This window comes from Pelobates fuscus, chromosome 4 (assembly GCF_036172605.1).
Source record: "Pelobates fuscus isolate aPelFus1 chromosome 4, aPelFus1.pri, whole genome shotgun sequence".
NCBI lineage: Eukaryota > Metazoa > Chordata > Amphibia > Anura > Pelobatidae > Pelobates > Pelobates fuscus.
The window spans coordinates 330,770,362-330,786,749 of record NC_086320.1 but is presented as its reverse complement, the minus strand read 5'-3'; the positions used below and the strand labels follow the sequence as shown (position 1 = coordinate 330,786,749).

Sequence of the window (16,388 nt, the reverse complement as noted above, 5' to 3'; positions counted from 1 at the left end):
TGCTCTTGGACCCAGAGGGGCCCCAACTGACAAGCCGAGGGATGTCAGTTGTTTGTCGCCTCCATTATTACACGAGCAAGGAGGAAATTCTGAAGACTCTTCGCCAATCCTCCCAATCTCTCTTATACCATGACACACCCATCTCCATATACCCGGATTTGTCCTGGCTGACCTTACAAGCCAGGCGTGCACTTAAGCCTGTCACCGACAATCTAAGGGCCAGAAACCTCTGCTATAGATGGGGCTTTCCCTTTGCCCTTAGTGTAATGGACAGGGGATCACTGTATTTCATTCACTCGGTGGAAGATGTTCCTGCATTTTTACAAGCCCTGCAACTACCGACAGTCAACATTCCAGATTGGTACGGACCAGTTTTCACATCACCGACTTTTCACCTTCCACAACGACAACGCTGGCAACAGGTTCCAACGAAGAGGCGAAATGAGCCCGGGGAACCAGTATCAATCTCATTCTCCCCGAGGGGAAAAGCAGCGAACCGCTAACCATCCATGCTAATACAGCAGCCCATGCAATAAGCTCCTGGGATGAAGAAGGTCTGGCAGAGTGGATTTTTTATTCGGACCATCAATACTCACCCCTTTCCAGTTAACTGGACATGGACATCATCCTTCTATGCAGCACCTGATTACCGCCTTACCAGTGAAGCCTTCACGTGCGATACCCATGCCATAAGAGGAATTGAACTCAGTCCTGTATATTCACTCTATAAACCCTTGTCTCTTCTTCTCTCTCTTCCCTCTCCTGTTTCCTCTCTTCACTCAGTCCCCTCTCTTTCCTCCGTCGGCAACAACCAACCTCTCTCAAAAAATATATATATATTTCTTTTTATATCGCCTCTCTCTATTCTGCCTCTACCTCGGCATTTGCCTTTGCCTATATACCACTATGAATCTCTTCCTCCCTAGGCTTTATATGCCAGTTTTGTTTATTCTGCTATATATCTATGTTGTAATATTTGTCGGAATGAGGGGGAACCCCACCACAAAATACTTTGCCAGAAAGCACCTACAACATGTTAGTCCCTAGGGACTCCACACAAGGGACTATGGGTAGAATAGAATTAAATATCCATGACTGCTGGCATACCTCCTTTTGAGCAATGCCAGGGGGAAATGTATGTTGCACCGCTACTGTTATGGCACCAGCTGTTTTAACTTTAATATCATTACAAATTCTGACTCCCAGCCCATATCTGGTCCTGCTTCCCACCCACCCCCCTCTATGCTCCCATTATCATCCAAATAGCAGACGTTACAGCGCCCCATACTGAATATATACTTTATGTTACTATTCCATTTTTATTAGCCTCATTAGTCGACCCACCGAGGTTGAACATGCCAATTCTCATTCAACCTGATCTGTAAACCAATCGCTGTGCCGAATTCTCACGAGTCCATCACTGGTCCTAAATCCAATCACACTGGACTCTCCTCCGTCTTAAATAGCCCACTACAAATCTAAACCTGATACATAGGTTATGATCCTCTAACCCCAATGATATATTCCGTACCCCCAAGCTCCAAATACAGGTTCTCTTCCTACCCCCCCAAATTACAAACAATCCATTTTGTTTCCACATAAGCACTTTTAGTTAATGCTAAGTATTGTTTAAGAGTTGTTGTACCTCACTCGATATGCACAACCTAGCAGTGATGAGAAAGAACCCTGTTGGCCACCTAAACCGGGACAGACACCGACAATTTTCATGTACGTGGAATGTACATATGTCATATTTACTGAACTACTCAACACTGTTTTATTTTTGTTTTTCTGTACATAGTTTATCATATTTGTGATTACTAGCTGCTGCCTGGGGACCTGAGGGGGGCTAAGACACCCTTCCTATTGAATCTGCAATGGCTACTCTCCAACGGAGGCTAAAGCAGGGGGAGTGACCATTTTAATCTCACATGTCCTATTCACATATGTAAAACATAAAAGGTTCCAAAAATGTAGGCCATAATATGCTGACCTTTGTAAATATGTACTTACCCAATAGACAGCAATGTAAATCCTTAAGACATGATACATTCTATCAAACATTTTGCAGAAGGCATCTTAATTCTGGGAGGTGACCTAAATATCTCTGTAGTCTCTTCACTTGATACCACCTTCGGTACACATACCTATCAGATATTTGCACGCCAAAGGATACATCATATACTGGACCAATTCCAACTTTTTGACTGTTGGCACGTTACTCATCCAAATATGAGAGACTACTCCTTCTACTCCCCTGCCACTGTCAACTATTCCAGGATAGATGAATTCCTCCTCCCACATAGGTTTCTTCATCTTGTTCAATCGTGCTCCTACGGCCCAATCACATGGCTGAACCATGCGCCCCCTGTCTCTTGCCATTAAAATAAAATCTATTCTGATCAAATCCTTCCAATGGAAATTAAATAACCTGATATTAAATGACTCTGACATAATATCTCAGATGAAACTTGCTCTCGAACACTACTTTGTGGAAAATAGTATCCCATCAGTAGCTCCTCTCATTACATGGGAAGCACATAAATGTGTAATTTGGGGATTTTATCATCGAAAAGGAAAAAGATCCGGGAGGCCCAAATAGCAACACTAACTAAGAAGATCAGGCAATTAGAGACATCACATAAACAGGATGGCTCTTTACTAACCCATAAAGATTTGGTGAATAAACGATCTACACTGACACAACTGCTCAATGTACAAACCAAATGTAAAATGCTTCTCTCCAAACTCTCCTTCTATTCTCAAGGGGGCAAATGCGGCCTCATGCTGGCTAATGCATTAAAATGAACCAGTCAGACCACCTTTGTCCAGACCACCTTATTGTCAAGATTAAGAAAACATCTGGAGAAAACACTCAAATGCTGCCGGAGATTATGGACGCATTTCATGAGTATTATTCCACATTATACAATTTACGGGATGAACCCCCTTTAGACATAGAGCTGGAAAGCTTCCTTTCCGCCAGAATAAAACAAACTATTCCAAACAATATCCTCAGAACTTTTGATGCACCAATAACATTTGATGAATGTCAACTGGCAGTGCAAAGTACACCAATGGGAAAGAGCCCAGGCCCCGATGGCTTCACTGCCAAGTATTATGGAACCTTCCTAATTGGATAAAATGTACTCTCACCCCACCCCCAAATTGCGCGTTAACAGCCAACTTTCCAAATCAGTACAAATACAGAATGGCACAAGAAAAGGGTGCCCTCTCTCCCCATTGCCATTCCTTATGACCCTGGAACCCTTCTTACAGGGCATAAGGGACTATCCACACATTCGAGGAGTGGTCAGTAACCAAAGGGAGTATAATGTTTCTGCCTTTGCGGATGACTTACTCTTTACGATTTCTGATCCCATAACCTCGATGGCCCCCTTAGCTGAAGAATTACCCTATATAACCATATCTCCAACTTCCGAGTGAACTACTCTAAAAGCAAAATCCTACCATTACACACAACTGACCATATCACGTCTACATTACGGAACTTCTACTCATTCACATGGGCTGATTTAGCTGTCAAATACTTAGTGGTTCAGTTGTCGAAAGACGTCTCCAAACTCTACAAATTATATTCCTCTGGTCCACAACCTGACACAAGACCTAGCATCCTGAAACAAACCACACTTCAACTGGATTAGTAGAATTAACATATTAAAGATGAATACATTACCAAAAAAGTGATATCTGTTGCAGGTCCTCCCCATTATGTTACCTATATCCTTCTTCTCCACTATCAGACGAACCTTCCCTGAATTTATCTGGGGAGCTAAAACACCCCCAGCTAGCTTTCCACACCTTAACTTGACACAAATTCTGGAGGGTATTGGGTCTTCTAGACATAGAAATGTATCACAAAGCAATAACTTTAACTAGGATATATGACTGGACAAATCTGTCACTGCATAAACAATGGGTAGACTTGGAAAACGATATGTTTCTCATACTACTATATACTGTGCCCTGTCAGGAAAATGAATGAAAACACTTACCCCTCAAGATCAATCCTGCCCAATGATCATTCCAGCCCTTAAACTTTGGAACCACATTAGAAAATCACCTAACATCTTCTCTCTACCCCATGACGCATATTCCCCTCTTCCCACCTGGTTTCCAAACCACTGCATTTAAACCACCTAACGACTCTAAATACCTCACTTTAGGCTCGCTCTTAGAGGATAAATCCCTGAAACTATTGCTTAGCATAGTGCACAAGGCACAACCATTACCTTTAGAATCCTATTTTTACGCCCAACGTTCGCACTTCATACAGTTAGAACCGCTGCTACTGACAGAGGACCGTCCCTATTATGACTTTGAAACAAAATTAGTGCTCTTTCTTGCACTCATCAAGGTACCATTGTTTTAGGGAGTTTGTACAATTTTTACTCACTTCCTCACTATCACAGATTTTAAATAAAAATCACTAAAAGTACATGTTTTAATTTGTTCTCTGCATACTTTGGTCTGGGCAAATCTCTTTCCTTTTTTTGTCTTTTACATATAGGGTCCATGTCCTTCTTGCTCATAGACCGGGCACTATTTTTTCTCCCACCTCTTTCTCGAGTTTTGAAACAAAATTTCACACTCGCAGTGTGAAGACTAAACACCTCTTTACATTCTATAAATTATTACAACTTGAGTACAAAGACCAGCTACCTACATACACATCATCATGGGCTACAGGCCTCCAAATCGTCAACGCCAGTGGAATGGTCCACCATTTTCACACAAATACACACGAACACTATTAGTTGTAACATAAAAGAGGCAAATTACAAGAGAATTTCTTGATGGCACTATTTGCCAGATAAATTGCACAAGCTATTCACGACCACCTCTAACTTATGCTGGAGGTGCTCCCAAGGGACCGGCACACCCGCGCACGTGTGGAGGTCTTGCCCTGTAATTCAGGAGTATTGGAGATGAATAGCAATCCTGACACACAGTATTACCGACATACATATAGCCTGTAACGGACCGTTTCAGCAGACAAGGGGTTAAAATCCGTTTAGGCGATATTCCCCTTCCAGATATACAGGCACAGCTACTGCAGAACACCAAGCTCCTGAACTGGATACAAAATAGCACTCCAACTCCCGAACTGGAATCTCACAAATAGCTGCTAGCAGACGAACAGGAAAAGTAGACAATCCGCTTACACTCCTGGCAATCAGTCTCTACAGCATACAGTAAATCCCCCCAAGAATGAGACAAGGCTCCGTGTTGAGGGTCAAGCAGTGGTCTGTGTTAATTAACACTCACAGACTTTTATGCAAGTCCCCATGCAAGGGGACATCCCACAGGGAGGGACAACATGTAACCAATCCTGTACAGTAAAACATAAAACACACCCAGCACAAACACATAAAACCCTCCCCTCTGCCTGTGATATAATTACACAATGGGTTAATGTAATTTATCACAGGCAGGAAAAATACAGTTTTTACAGCATATTCATAACTTCTAAAATATACATCACATTCACATAAAATTATATATTCACATTCAGGGGAACAACATATCAAAAAATGGCATGAATCAGACCAGGGGTTCAGAAGTTAGTAAAGTATCTTTTGGGGCCTGGCTGGCAGCATGGCTATCTGGCCCAAACCAGTTTTACATAGCCCTCTATCCTGGAGACAATGGGGAAAATAATCCAATTATATCCAGGGATAGAGGCAGACTCCATTGAGCACATGTTACCAGTAAAACACAAAAGGATACAAAAATACATAACTCCTATCATACTGAATTGAACGGGCCAAATCTCTCAGGGTCCATAGTCAGAGGGCAAGAGGCGGGCAACCAGGCTCCTCCAATGCAATGTGGCGAGATTGGTCTCGTCACATAGTCAACTCAGCTAAGATGATGATGTTTGTCCTACACCCAACTCCGATTTCCAAGACGAAACACATTCTCATAAGTCTCTTGCTTACAGCCGTTAATCTACTCATCCCAATAAAGTGGAAACAAACCACAGCCCCAATGATAACAGAATGGTTTCATAAAATGGAGACTGTGAGGGTGAAGGAAGAACTTCACTACTTGTTTACCGATAAATACGCCCTATTTGATAAAATATGGGAACCATGGTTGAAATTAATTTGATGAAGGCCTAGGGGTTAGACACTTATATGGGAATTCTAGGTCACATGTACTTTCCATTCCATGACTATATGCAGTCTTCCAGTCCCGCCGATGGGGAGAGGCATGGGACATGGGGAAGCAACCCAAGAGATATGCATACTGACTAAATGCTTTAGACGGAACTACTCACTCAATCATAACAGTCAGAGAAGGCGTGAGGTATCCCTCTCATATCTATCCCACTGCACCTTTTACTCGTACGCTATAAGGCCTATTATTAAAGAACCCTCACCCCCAGGCAGCACCAGTCACTCTTTTCTGAGTTTAATACGTTCTAAATGTCTATAATCCCAAACTTTAGGTATGTCATCCACTAACGCATAATTATGGCTCATATGAACCATCCTACATTACAATTGTATCGTTTCGATGGGGGTTGGTGTATATAGTCCTTAACTTGCATGAATTCACTATGATGGAGAAACAGTTCTCTTAACATATACCCAATAGTCCTAGGGGAGTGATCCACGATCCTTACTTTCTCCATGCTGGACGCACACAGAGCCTCCCTGTCGGATGAGCTACTACAATTCTAGCTGAAATGGGTTAGGTAACTGGACAAACCCTCACCATGATTTAGTAAATTTATACAGACAAACTCCTACATATATGCGGAGTTATACTACATAACTCACTGTTTTATTCTGTAATACTCACAGAGTCATTATGTATATGTATACTAAAGTATGTAAACGACTATTGCAACCTTTAAGGAATTTATCTGACAAATGTACCCAATTGATGTTTTCACATTGTAAGGTAACCTTTTGGATAACCAATAAAACTTTAAAATAAAAAGATCCCTTACATGTTTCTACTAGTTTTCTGTTTAACATGTTGTTGAATGACTCAGTTCAAATGTCAAGAGCAATACACATAATTCTACAGTTTCTAAAATACTGAACCATACACATTCATGGAATATAGTTCATGATTGGTCCTTTATAACATCAACATATGGTCAAGAGCATGCAGATGAAGGCAATTACTTATTATATAGTGTAAATGGATCTGGATGTCATACTGCATAGTACACTAACGTGTGAAGTGCTATTAGTATTTAGAGGAATACATATAATATGCCAGCAACTCTCAAGACTCTCGGTCCATCTGTTGCTTTCATATAATTCTGGGCAATCAACATGTGGGGGCCAGAGCTTAAGATCCATGAAGTAAGAGATTAGGATTGTCGCTGAGGCTTATTCCTGGTTCAGACAATATTTAGGAGCTCCTTTGTTCTGTATTAAATCCCATGCCAAAGACTATACATGTAGGAAGTAGTCTGAGTTCAGACACAGAGTTCCCAATTATATTAACAACAATATATGGGAACAAATGGAGCCATTCGTGAAAACCCAAATGTGCCAGACTCTCTATTACTGTACATTGTGTGATGATTGAGATACAGGTATGCAGATGCCTTTTCTATTGTCAGAAGTCCAACAAATTCTTAGCCAAGTACTCTTATTGCAAACGTTTTCAAGCATATCAAGACTTGAAACTAGAATTTTATTTCAAGCCATTACTTTGAAAACTGGACCCCCCAAAAAATGGTGTTGTTTTTTTCTTTCATCATTTTCTATGATGATGAAATCTTCATTAACACCCATCCTGAAATGTTCCTGTTTTCAAGTAGCAACACATTTAACAATAAATTTGTTAAATTAAAACAGTAAAGGTTTGCTCAATATAGTTTAAAGGGACACTATAGTCACCAGAACAACTACAGCTTATTGCATTTGTTATGGTGAGTAGAATCATTAACTTCAGGCTTTTTGCTGTCAAAACTGTCTTTTCAGAGAAAATGCAGTGTTTACATTACAGCCTAGTGGTAACTTCACTTGCCACTCCTCAGATAGCTGTTACAGATCCTTTCTGGGTCATGGCTGCCTAAAATGCATCCAAACATTCAGTGTCTCCTCCCTCTGCATGCAGACACTGAACTTTCCTTATAGAGATTCATTGATTTAATTCATCTCTATGAGGAGATGCTGATTGACCAGGGCTGTGTTTGAATCATGCTGGCTCTGCCCTTGATCTGCCTCTTTGTCAGTATCAGCCAATCCTATGGGGAAGCATTGTGCTTGGATCAGGCTACTACTTCTGCTAATGTCAGCAGGCAGTGGACAGGTCTAAAGGAAACAGGGACAAAGCATGCAGCTGCAGACTTGAATACAAGTAAGATTTTACTATTTTTAGGGAGGCATGAGGGGACCAGGGTGGCTAGATGGTGGTTTTAACCCTATAGGGTCAGGAATACATGTTTGTGTTGCTGACCCTATAGTGCTCCTTTAAGTCAATTACTTTTACTCATACTTGTTTTACTGTTTGTATTTAAGTCCACTATAAAATCAAATATTTGTGGACAGACCACAATACATTTCTTAAATAGAAAAAGTATGAGGAAAAAAGTGCCTTCGCAATTGAGAACACAATTTGGAAAGATTGCCAGTAGGAATGCATACAGGACACAAGTTATTTGTTCAAAGCAATAAAACACTACTCACTGGTCTAGTGCTGGATCAACCCATATGACTTATCCTGGGGACCTTAAATGAACACTCCAAGTATCATAACCACTACAACTTGCATTTAAATGGTTTGACTTCTTACCTGGGGTATACCTTAAGTCTGTCATTTTCTCTGTGAAGAGCTGAAAGTTCTTGCATAGACCCTTTTTTAATTAAACCCTGTCCTACAGTGCCAGATCACGTCTGAGAACATCTCAGACAAAAAGTTAAGCCCTGTTCTGCAGGAATTACCTTAGTGTGGAAATATTCTGTCTTTCATAGCCGACGTGACAAGTGGTAAGTAAATTGTTTGACTACTTATACTGGTGGGATGCCAGGGGACTCCTGACACCATAGCAACTATACTCCAACACACTCAGTGTAGTGGTGACCTGCTTTAAATCTTGGTTGGATAATAGCAGCTTTGGTAAAACCTCCACTATACAAGGCACGTTCTCTGAATAATGCAAGGTGAGGCTTACTGCTGATTATAACCTTTGTCAACTTTCATTAGAAATTCAGTTAGAAGATATATCTAATCCATTTCATACTTTGATAACTATTATGAATTGCAACATTATTATATCATATAGAACATTTAATGACAATCACAATATATTTTCTATTGATATCAGTAAATATGCATTTAACATTTTACTATCACTCTTTATGACTCTTTGTAATGGTATAATATGAAACTGTTTAGTCGATCTACTTTTTCCTTTTTTAAAGAGTTGTATAGTTAGCCGGGTATGGAAAAGTACAAGCAGTGGCCTATTTTACAATTGGCTGTTAACACAGAAACTTTTTTTTTTTTATAATAAGATATGAACAAAGAGGAACCATTTCAGTGTTTCCTAAAATAAAAAAAAAATCAGTAAAATGTTAAGTAAGCTTTAAACTACAGGTTGTAATCTGCATAGCAAGACAAAATATCAAATGTGAAGATAAAAATATTTTTGGTATATAATTGGCATTTATCCTATGTCTATTGAGATGAAACATCACAGTGATCTGAGCAGGGATTTGGGTCATATGTTTTATATTACCTTTTGAAAATATATTCTCTAGTGTAAATGAGACCTTAAGGTCTCATTTTGCATTTGACGCTTAAATGTGTGCTAAAGAAGGTATTAAAATTACTCATGTGTTAGCAACATATAAGAAACAGATGTTCCTTGAAAAAGCTTTTATTATCAGAATATCTAGTGAAAGTTTCGAAAATAAATTCTCAATTTGTATTCTCCTGATTGCAACTGATGCTCTGTCACTTTCAAATGATCCACTGATGTTTTACCTGCATATGATGGACAAGAATTTAAATTAAGATTATAGCAAAATATTTCTTTATTGTACATAAAAGTGCCAAATGATTAAAAGACTTCATACATTTTTTTTAATATTGAAAATAAAATATTATCTCATGTAGCCCCTTTGTGTATTATTTTGTAAAATAAGTTTTTTTTTACTCTGTTCCATAATGGGGTCTATGTTTAAGTCCTCTTTGGTCAGAAGCACCACTTACTGACCAATGTCCAAAGTCTGCAATCATTTCAGATCACATTTTCTGAGATGTCTGCTGCTTGCAAATGATGTCTGTGCAGGATCTATTTGTTACCTGCATACTGTTTGCTTGAAAAAGCAGGGTTTCTGTCCAAATATAATTTATAGATAGCCACTTCTATGAAGTAAGGGTAAGGCAGGATATGCAATGAAAATAGATTAAAAAAAAATTATATGTATGCATTAAAAAATAATACACACATACCCTATTTTACATTTATTCTTTTATTATAAATGTATTAAAAAGTGATAATGATTTTTCTATTAGTGGCTATTTCTTTTTTTCTTAAACCATTAATGAACAATATTTCTCTGAGATTCTATCCATTTGTGACTGATTCTGTTTTTGTTCTTTGATTATTTGCTTTTATCATCATTTCACACTTTTATATTATACACACCCGTACAGATTTATATATATATATATATATATATGTATATATATATATATATATATATATATATATATATATATATATATATATACATATATATATATATAATTATCTTGAAATTACCATTAGATAAGTAAGAACCACAAAACATATATATTTGTATCCATACATTATATTAACATTAAGAAAATCTCACCACTCACCACTCCAACAGAAAAGTAATTATTTATGATACTGTAAGGCACTGGGTCTCCTTTTTCATCTTTATCATCTGGAATAACTTCAATCTTCCATCTGTCAAGAAGAACAACTGAGCCATTCTCAATATCTTTTAGAAACTTCATAAGGTTCTCACCTTCATAGCCTAAAACATAAAAATATACACGTACATATTTAAATTTTCTAACTTACTTCATCACAGTCACCTCTGGTCCCCAGGATATCCACCATTCTAAGCAGTGTACAAAGCAGTTCTTTTGACTCTCTTTCTTTAAATAAAAAGGTCTCAACCTAACAGAGAAGTACACAGTTGCTCGGGGACCTGTTGTCCAACCAACCTTCCATCACTCTCCTACAAGTGACACATTTTAGGAAGGGATTAGCACCTGTTTTTTGCTTGTTACCCTTCTCCTAAGAAGTCTAGAATAGCAATACTATTTGCTGGAGACTTCCTTTTGTTGAGACCCATACATTTGCTTATCCTTAGGACCACACCCTCTTCATGATGGGCATGATAGCTGATTCCACCTAAACTTTTGGCCACTCTGCCTTCCTTACCTGTACACTAAAGTCTTTGTTCAAATCTATAGAGTGCACATTGGTCCTAGGGTAGACTCATTGGTCCTAGGGTAGACTCATTGGATTCATGACTCTGCCTATGCTCGCAGACAGATGACACCTATGACCAGTGGACAATTGGCAGGTGCTACATCCAGTGGCTACAATTTTTTCAACCATTCATCAAATATATTCTATAAGTAACTAAATATTCCTCCTAAAGGAATTTCTTACCAGCTTACAATCAACCTATGCTATGCTCATCATTTGGTCATCTTAAGAAATGCAGGTGGTAACTTAATAATAATTTTCTGGATAACGCAGAGGTATGCCTGGCTGAGACCAGTCTCCAGCAATGTGCCACTGAATACATCCTTCCAGAAATGCCTCTAACAATGGGTTTAGAAGCCCACGAGTGCATCATTCATTCATCCACTTCTTTAAGTCAGGTTCTCATCAAAAATGCCATACTATTTTATTTAACATTGAATCGCCTATTAACTAAAATAGATGTGTTGCCAGTATTTCAGTATGCAATGATACCTTTTTTATTGGACTAACATAATATTTAAAAAGCAAGCGTTCAAGCATTTTCCTCTCTTCCTCAGGTATGAAGCAATACTTGAGCAAAATATAAAAATTATTGAAACTGCTTATTTTAAATATTATGTATATCTATTAAAAAGGTATCATTTCATATTGGAATACTCTGGTTATTTTGGCATCTTGTCTACTGGACTAAACCAATCTACAATTAAATAAATATATATTAAATAGCATTTTGATTACATAGTTTATTTGTTAGGACCCCAGTAAATTGAATGTAAACTTGTAGATAATGTAAATATGACTATTATAATGTGATACCAAAAAAAAGGAGAATTGCAACTCGTATTGTCAAGTTAAAAATAAAGGGGTTTATTCACTAAATTCTGACTGGTGTAACTAAGGCTAAAATAGGTTATCTGGAAAAATATCCTAAATTTACCAAATGTCACAGCTTGGCTATTGTAACTTAATTGTTGCTGTTCAGATGTTAATTCTCTACCATGCATAGTTTAATGAATAACCATGAAAATAGCTTTGTATTAACTAACCACCTAAAAATAACCCTTTGTCAAAGTGACCTGCTAAAGTGGTTTGTGAGGAAATACATACATAAACAAACAAAACTAATCGCTGTTTGGATTTCAAGTCAGAGTCCTCGGTGGTTGATTTTAAATATTATAGCTTTTGGAAGGTGGGGGTTAATAAAATTTAGAAATAGAAATAGTAATTGGCTCATGAATAGCTTTTCGATAAGATCTGTCAGTAAAGGGATTCAATTAAAACCCAAAATATCAAGGGGAATCTAGAAGGGAAATGCAACTTTCTATGGCCAAAGGGGTGGACAAAGTGTTCCTTATGTGGAATGAGTTAAAGGGAAACTCCAGTGCCAGAAAAACGATCCGTTTTTCTGGCACTGGAGGGTCTCTCTCCCTCCCACCCACCAATCCCCGGTTACTGAAGGGGTGAAAACCCCTTCAGTGACTTACCTGAGGCAGCGGCGATGTCCCTCGCCGCTGTCTCCTCCTCCGCGACGCTCCACCTTGTGATTGCATCGGCCGGTGGGCGAGACTGATCTCGCCCATCGGCCGAGGAGACCTAATGCGCATGCGCGAAAATGCCGCGCATGCGCATTACGTCTCCCCATAGGAAAGCATTGAAAAAGCATTTCAATGCTTTCCTATGGGGTTTTGAGCGACGCTGGAGGTCCTCACACAGCGTGAGGACGTCCAGCGACGCTCTAGCACAGGTGCTATAAACTAGGAAGTGACCTCTAGTGGCTGTCTAGTAGACAGCCACTAGAGGTGGAGTTAACCCTGCAATGTAATTATTGCAGTTTATGAAAAACTGCAATAATTACAATTGCAGGGTTAAGGGTAGTGGGAGTTGGCACCCAGACCACTCCAATGAGCAGAAGTGGTCTGGGTGCCTGGAGTGTCCCTTTAGCTAGTAAACAATATATACAATTGGTGTTTTTGACATAATTTTCTCAAAATTTCCATAACTGGTGTGCTATGGTTTGCTTAACACTTCATAGCATATTTTAATAAAAGGAACTCTTTTTTTTTGTTTGTACATCCCATTAAATACATATCAAACAAAATGAATAAAATAGTGTAAACAAATAGATAAATATAAAAGTACCAAAATATACATAGACAAAATAAATATAAATTTGTTTTTCAATTAAGCAACAAATGTGATAATGGAGTATATATATTTTATATTATTTATATTTTAGAACTTTTAAAATATGGTGTGTGATGGGCTATAGGTATAAATGGATGTTTACTGTTTCCTGTAAGAGGCACTGACTGTATAATGACCATCCAGTTATTCTGACACTTTAAGGGACACTACTTTTAATAATTATATGACCTTTTTGATTAATCAAACTTACACAAACATGAAAAAAATTATCACATTGACTATGAATCATGCTTGCTGTTATCAATATAAATTCAATATATTTTTAATTACCTCCTCCCCATCGCAGACATCTTGCCAAATCATTACCGGTACCAAGAGGTAGGATAGCTACAGGAGGCTGCTTGGCTAGATTGGCCTTATCTATTTAAAAAAGAAAGAATACAAGAAATATATGTTTATTGCAATTATGAATAAACACATTAAAGGTTATTCACTAAAGTGAGAATTTAAAGTGAATTTCAGATTTAAGAACAAAATAATTGAAAAATAAAGATAGCTATGCATCCAGTTTGCTACTATGGCCTATAATTTGAAGTTCACTTTAAATTAACTTTGAATTCTCACTTTTGTGAATATCAATGATTGCAATATATTGAAAATATCACAACATTAAAAAATAGCATCATCTTGCAATAGCATAGTGCATATTCATCCAGGCCACCACCCAATTTTATTACACATGATAAACTATGCTTATGAGACTACTCTACTGGAGTGAACAGTTATTTTTATTTATTTTATTACAGTGTTGTTGCCATAGAGGTTTTTTTAGCAATACTTTTTATTCATTACTAAAATAAAGAATTTGTTTTTAACTCCATTGAATTTACTTCAGCAGTACCGTATATCCTTTCCTTACATCTGTTTAAGCTAATCCTGTCAAGATTGGCTTCGCAATATATAAATACTGCACATAATAACAGGAGTCATGCAGATGTTATAATAACGAGGAGGTACTCTCTTCTACTCTCACACAATAGGAATTGGTGAGATGGATAAAAGTAAAGCAGGTGACTAAGGTCGACTAGCTCCTCCCTAATTCCTAACATCGTAGACAGTACCAGAATTTAAAAACAAAACAAAACTTGGATTGCTCCTATTTTAAGAAATTTCTTTCTGCATTTTGCTTTTTAGTATATATAGTGTCTGAAGTTTCTCTTTAATTCTATACCAACTGAAAAAGCATTATAATTTGCAAACGTTAAAAATTTCAGGTGACGTATTATACTGTTTATTTTCTTACCAATGCAGTCTAAAATCCACCCAACCGTTCCATCACCTCCACATGCAAGAACTTTGAAGTCTGGAACATCTCGAAAGAAATTTAACCTGAAAAATATGAATTGATACATAGGTATACATTGCCGTGCTTAACTTTAATAGCAATTATGGACCGTATTAAAATATAATTATTTTATATAAAATAACTACACAGTACCACATATCAATATAATAATGAAAAATTTTAGTTATTTGTTAGGTCTTCTGAAAATCATCAGAAATAATAATTATATCGGAATGTCATACATATCATTTTAACTTTTTAGAACTATTTTTTAAATTAAAACAAGGTTTGCACGATTGGTTTAAAAACATGATTAAAAGAAAATGGCAATTCATCGTAAATTAAATAACATTTAAATCCAGTATATTTATTAAATCAGGCTTCAATTTTTGAAGAACTTGAATGAAAAGAACTCTATTACATTTTTAGAAATATCAATAAATCACATAGAATATTATTTTTTTTTTATCAGTTTTGTGCATTTGCTTAGATGACTTTACCAGGGAAACAGACATGGTTTTAATATCAGTGTCAACAAATAAAGAAATAATAAGCAGATCCAAGTACTACTTTGTGCTACAGTAATATGATTACAGGACAATACAGGTAAAGGACAAGAACTCTTGTTTTAACGTTGGAGGTACTAGTATTATGTCCATGATCTATCTTGGATATGGCAGTTCCTATGTTGTGTTTGTTATCATGTTATGTTTCATGTATTGGCTAAATATTACAGCTTGCTATATTATTTAATGGTTATAGGCCTAAGTAGTATTTTTAAGATACACCTGATAAAATGCCTACATCTCAAAAAGGCACATTCATATAGATATAAAATTTTAACTGCATTGACATGATCTGAGTAACAAATGTACAGCAGTAATGACAATTTGTTGTCATTCACTGTGAAAATAAATTCAGAAATATTACGTATGGGAACCTGTGGAAAAATCCAGAAACAATTGTAATGTATGGATGCTTCATAGCAAGTGATTGCTGAGTGTAAACCACAGAGAGTTGTAGACTTTATTATGGGATACAAATGACTTTTTCATAAAAAAAAATTGCATAATATCTCTATAAGTAAAACTGTGTGCAAATACAAAACTGAATCAAAGGTAAGCTCCAAGCATAAAGAACTTGAAGAACGTGTGCATTTAGTATGAGGCAAGGAGTTCCTTTGTCATTGTCTTCAGCACATTTTGTTGCTGAGGTCAGAATTACATAAAGTTCTGCTGTACATGGGTTTATACGATTAGATATCAAAGAGCTGAGGTTTATGATTGATAGAGCCTCTTCCTGTTCTGAGAGTAGCTATTTAACGCTTTTTTGGTGGATCTGCTGCAGTATCAGTAAACTTGAAAGGTGAGAATATTTTTAACATTATTTATTTTTGTTTAAATCTATTTTTGTTCATGTTTTAATATA

The 16,388-nt window shown here is 37.3% G+C and overlaps 1 protein-coding gene across 3 annotated transcripts in view; it reads right to left on the bottom strand.

Moving 5' to 3' along the window:
* Positions 1-16,388, bottom strand: part of DGKB (diacylglycerol kinase beta) — a 567,171-nt gene that overhangs the window by 270,105 nt on the left and 280,678 nt on the right. For all 3 annotated transcript variants that reach the window (XM_063452403.1, XM_063452402.1, XM_063452404.1), the window contains exons 17-19: positions 14,919-15,004; positions 13,946-14,035; positions 10,846-11,006 (exon numbers count right to left, since the gene is read on the bottom strand). In XM_063452403.1, coding sequence (XP_063308473.1) covers positions 10,846-11,006; positions 13,946-14,035; positions 14,919-15,004 — 337 coding nt within the window. The remainder of the gene's footprint in view (positions 1-10,845; positions 11,007-13,945; positions 14,036-14,918; positions 15,005-16,388) is intronic.